The sequence below is a fragment of the Pteropus medius genome, unplaced genomic scaffold (genome assembly GCF_902729225.1).
Source record: "Pteropus medius unplaced genomic scaffold, Ma_sr-lr_union100, whole genome shotgun sequence".
NCBI classification, from domain to species: domain Eukaryota; kingdom Metazoa; phylum Chordata; class Mammalia; order Chiroptera; family Pteropodidae; genus Pteropus; species Pteropus medius.
This window is the reverse complement of record NW_024356239.1, coordinates 1,940-6,128: the sequence shown is the minus strand read 5'-3', so window position 1 is coordinate 6,128 and position 4,189 is coordinate 1,940. Positions and strand designations below refer to the sequence as shown.

The following is a 4,189-nucleotide window of genomic DNA, read 5'->3' as shown; positions in this document are numbered from 1 at the left end:
ATCAACCTAAAACCAACAAATGAACAGGACAAACAGAGACTCATGGACATGGACAATGAACTAGCGGTTACCAGAGGGTAGGGAGGAAGGGGGAGTTAGACAGGGGGAAAAACTTAAAAAACAATCAAAAACAAAAAACAAAAACAACCAAAAAGAATAAAAAGAAAAAAAAAACAGAGAAAAAAATAATAAATAAATGATTCACTAGCATTGAGTACCTTCACAGTCTTGTCCCAGCTCCCCTGCATGTTCCCAAAATATTCCCATCACTCCAAAGGGCACATTTTTTCATAGTGTTGAAATAGTTTGGTTACTTGACAAAAGAAACTTGAGTTGCATCACTGTAATTTAATTATACAAATTATTTAATTTGTAATTACAAATAGAAATTGATAATTACATATTGTAGCACACAGTGTTCTGTGTAGCTTCCTGCAGGGACTACGATTGAGATACAAATGAAAGTCAAGCACAGAAGAAGCTTCACGGGGCTCAAATAACACAATTACTACAGTATGGTTTTTCAATATGACTAAACACAACTCTTTGCAAAAATAGGATGGTTGGCACCAAGGTACCAAAAATGATATTTTTCTTTCTTATGCCAAATATTTCTTTTTACACTTTTGTTTATTAACTTCTTAGTTAAATTTTCCTAACATATGAGGTATCTATTTCATGACCCTATCTCCCTGGAACTGATCCAATTACGCTCATCGCCCCTGGCCCTGCTGGCTCACAGCTACTGTTTACTGTGTTAACAAAGAGATTGACAGATGTTAGAGGCTGGTCAGGGTCTTTGGGACCTATTGGAGGCTTTCTTTCTGTTAAAACACACATTGAAACGAGAATTCTGCTGTGAAAGATAGTGGTGATCTGAAGCCTTTCAAAGGTGTAAATATTAAAATAACAACGAGGACAAAATAACTCACATGTTTTTGTTTTCCAAAGTAGCTCTGGGCTGTGTTCCCCATATGTCAGGAGGGTTTCTACAAACACTTGCCTTAGGTCAGAGGTCAACACACTATCTGTAAAGGGTTAGATAGTAGCTATCCAGGCTTAGCAGGTCCTGTACACCTCTGTCACATATTCTTTGTTTGTTTTTAATCTCCCTTTAGAAACATAAAAACCATTCTTAGCACCTGGTCAATGTTGTCTACCCATTATAGTTTGTGACCCCCTGGTCTAGGGCCAGGGGGAAAAGCATGACCCAGAGTTGGGAAAACTGGTTTCGACCTGGCCTGTTCTCTTAGTTCCGGGTCCTCTTGGTCAAGTCTTCACCTGTTTTTCTCAACAGATAAGGGGTAGGACTTGGCCAGGAAACTTCTAAGGCTCATTCCATAATTCTGTGACTGTCCTCAGATTACTTAGCTAAAGATGTCTCTTGCCTTTGCCAAGAGTGAGCCCTCTCTTCATTTAAAGCCTCTGCATCATTCAGAACTGCAGCCTCAGGTCTTGTGTGCTCCCTACTCTGAGCCAGGCCTCCCTCTTCGGCAGCCTCCCAGGTGACAGTCCACTGGAAGAGCTGAATCAATGAGGGAAGACAGCGTGTAAGGACGATGTCTGCCCACAAAGAAACAGGACAATCAAAAAGAAGTAAAGCCACCAACCTGAGACAGGACTGCCTTCTTCCTACAGTTGGTCCCTCCAATGAAGACCATGTTGGGCAGGACTGGTCTGGGGTACTCAAACACAAAGTCGTATCTTAACAGCCAGATGGACCCATTCTGATACAAGGTGCGTATGCTCACATCTCTCTTGAGGATATTGGATGCAAGGTCTTCATATTTGGAATATAGTTGGTAAAATAGATATTCCTCCAAGTAATTAACAAGGAAGTTGGCCACCCGTTGGAAGAAAGTCATATGGTCTGAGAACTGGGTATAGCACCTGGGAACGTAGGACACGGGGTTTGGGCTTCTGCTGAATGCATGCTCCAGGGAGCACGGGAAGCCCCGGAAGAAATACACGGAGGGCAGGCCCAGGTACTCAGCCAGGATCACCCCACAGGGTAAGGCCGGATCCGTGAAGACGGCATTGAACTTGCTCTCCCTGAGGAAGCTCAGGGTGGCAGAGTCATTCAGGAGACTCTTGCAATTGAGGAAGAACACCTCGATGAAATAAATGATATTTCTGTACTCGAACAGGGGGGCGTTGAGGAAACTCCTCTCAGCAAATTGCTGTTTTCCAAAATAATGGAGGCGGTTGTTCAGCTCCTCCTGTTCGTATGGCACCGGATAGACTTTCCTTGTGTAGTATTTAGATTCTTTATAAAGCAGATTGACTTCAGGCACCAGCAGGACGATCTCATGCCCCCTATCACTGAGAAGCTCTACTACGTCCTTCATACTGAGCCAGTGGCTTCCCTCCTGAGGGACCACCAGCAGCTTGTGCCCTAGAACCTGAGCCCAAAGCACTGAGAGGAAAACCACCGCAGAAACGCCCCTAAGTGCCTGGAAATGGCCTGCCATCCTGGCGGGAGTGCAGGTAGCAACAAGAATGAATAATTTAGGTGCCCTGAACTGCAGGAGTCCTGCCTATTTCCCCTGAGCTTATAATCCTCTTCACAGACCTGCCTGCCTTCCCTAGCTCTGAATTTTGCCCTTCAATAAGCGAGAACCTAAAGTAAATATTTAACCATTTTTAAGTACACAGATAACTTGATCCAACTATGTCCATTATCAACTTTCTCCTGAGCTTCTGTGTTTAGTTTTTCTTATTCTCCCCACCAACCTGTCCTTTCTCTCTACTTTGAGGGCAAGTTGGAGAGACCCCTGGAGGCCCGCCACAGCCCCTCGCCTGAGCAGCATGGATTCTTCAGCGTCCATGATGAACGTCCGTAGATAGACAACTGTCAATGCTTCTCCACTTCCTTCTCGACGTACCTCAGAGAGGAAAGGAAGTGTAAAGAGATGCCGGGTTCACGGTTCGCATCAACACAGTGCAGCTGCTCCCTCCAAACCCTGGTTATAACGTTGATGGCTAGATTAAAAAGTGGGCACAGAGGAGACTTATAGAACTTCACATGCCCTTCCTTTTGGCCATACCATTGTCGATGGGGTTTATCAGAAGGTGGATTCTGATCCTAACGGACGTGTGTTCTAAGATCACTGTTCCCACTTTGTGGTGAAGAACACAGATTCTGGAGTCGGCCTGCCCCTTTTGAGCTGTGCGATCTCATAGCTCTGCATGCGCATGGCTGCAGCTGTTCAGGTGGGGGACGCGTCGCTTCCCTGAGGGAGCTATGAGAATGAGCTGAGTACAGGTCCCTCTGAAGGGTCGGGCAGCCAGGTTCTATGTGGCATGAACTGAGTGAGGGGCATGCTGGTGGTCGAAAAACATCTCACTGCCCTGTGCTATGAAAGCAAGAACTATAGTGTGGAGAGTAGACTATAAGCTGACAAGGTCCCTGCAGTCTGCGAGGACAACCAAGAGTCGTCTCGCCTTCCCAAATTCCTTCTGAGAACAAGGAGGTAGAAATGTAGGCACAGGCAGACATACGAGCTGAAGGTCATGATCAGCGGTGGCTTCGGGGAAGCAGAAGAGACAGTGTTGCTATGCCTAAGGGAAGCGGCTTACGCCAGCAGTCGCGTGTTCTTCTATATGAACAGCTGGCGAAAGTCAAACTGCGCTCCTGCTCCACCATCAGGGGACAGTGGACCTCCCAATCCCAACCTTCTGCCTCTTGCCTTTTCTTCATCTCCCTCCCATCACACTCAGGTCCATTCTCCAGTGCTGCGCTGGACGCGGCTCTATAGGAGGAGTAAAGGGGGACAGAAGAGAAGGTAGAAACTTAAACAGAAAAGAAAATGTGGAAATATGAAACAATGGGAAGGCTTCAGGTGACGGGGCATTTGGTGACAGTAACTTGACTGGCCAGGAGTTGAAACAAGAAGGTGTCTTCAGCATCAAGACCCCTGACACCTGCAGAACACTTTCTGGCTTTAAAACAATTTCTCATTGTCTTAATTTCCTAGGGCCACTGTAGCAAAGCAGCACACACTGGGTGGCCTGAAAAACAGATTTATTTACGCAGTTCGGGAAACTAGAAGTCTGAGATCAAGGCATCCGCAGGGCTTGTTCCTTCTCAGCCACATCCCCAGCTCCTACTGCTTAGCTGGCAACATTTAATGATCCTGGGCTTGTACAAGCATCGCACCATGTGCGTGTCCAAATTTGCCCTTTGCAT

The 4,189-nt window shown here is 46.1% G+C and overlaps 1 protein-coding gene across 1 annotated transcript; it reads right to left on the bottom strand.

The window, feature by feature from the left end:
* Positions 1-1,150: 1,150 nt before the first annotated feature.
* Positions 1,151-3,202, bottom strand: LOC120600575 (UDP-glucuronosyltransferase 1-6-like). The gene has a single exon (XM_039859980.1). The coding sequence runs from the start codon at positions 2,469-2,471 to the stop codon at positions 1,587-1,589; it is 885 nt and encodes a 294-aa protein (XP_039715914.1). The 5' UTR covers positions 2,472-3,202; the 3' UTR covers positions 1,151-1,586.
* Between the last annotated feature and the right edge of the window lie 987 nt (positions 3,203-4,189).

Bases quoted from the DNA above. Each gene is read 5' to 3' on its own strand.
- LOC120600575 (XM_039859980.1), bottom strand. From the start codon at position 2,471: ATGGCAGGCCATTTCCAGGCACTTAGGGGCGTTTCTGCGGTGGTTTTC.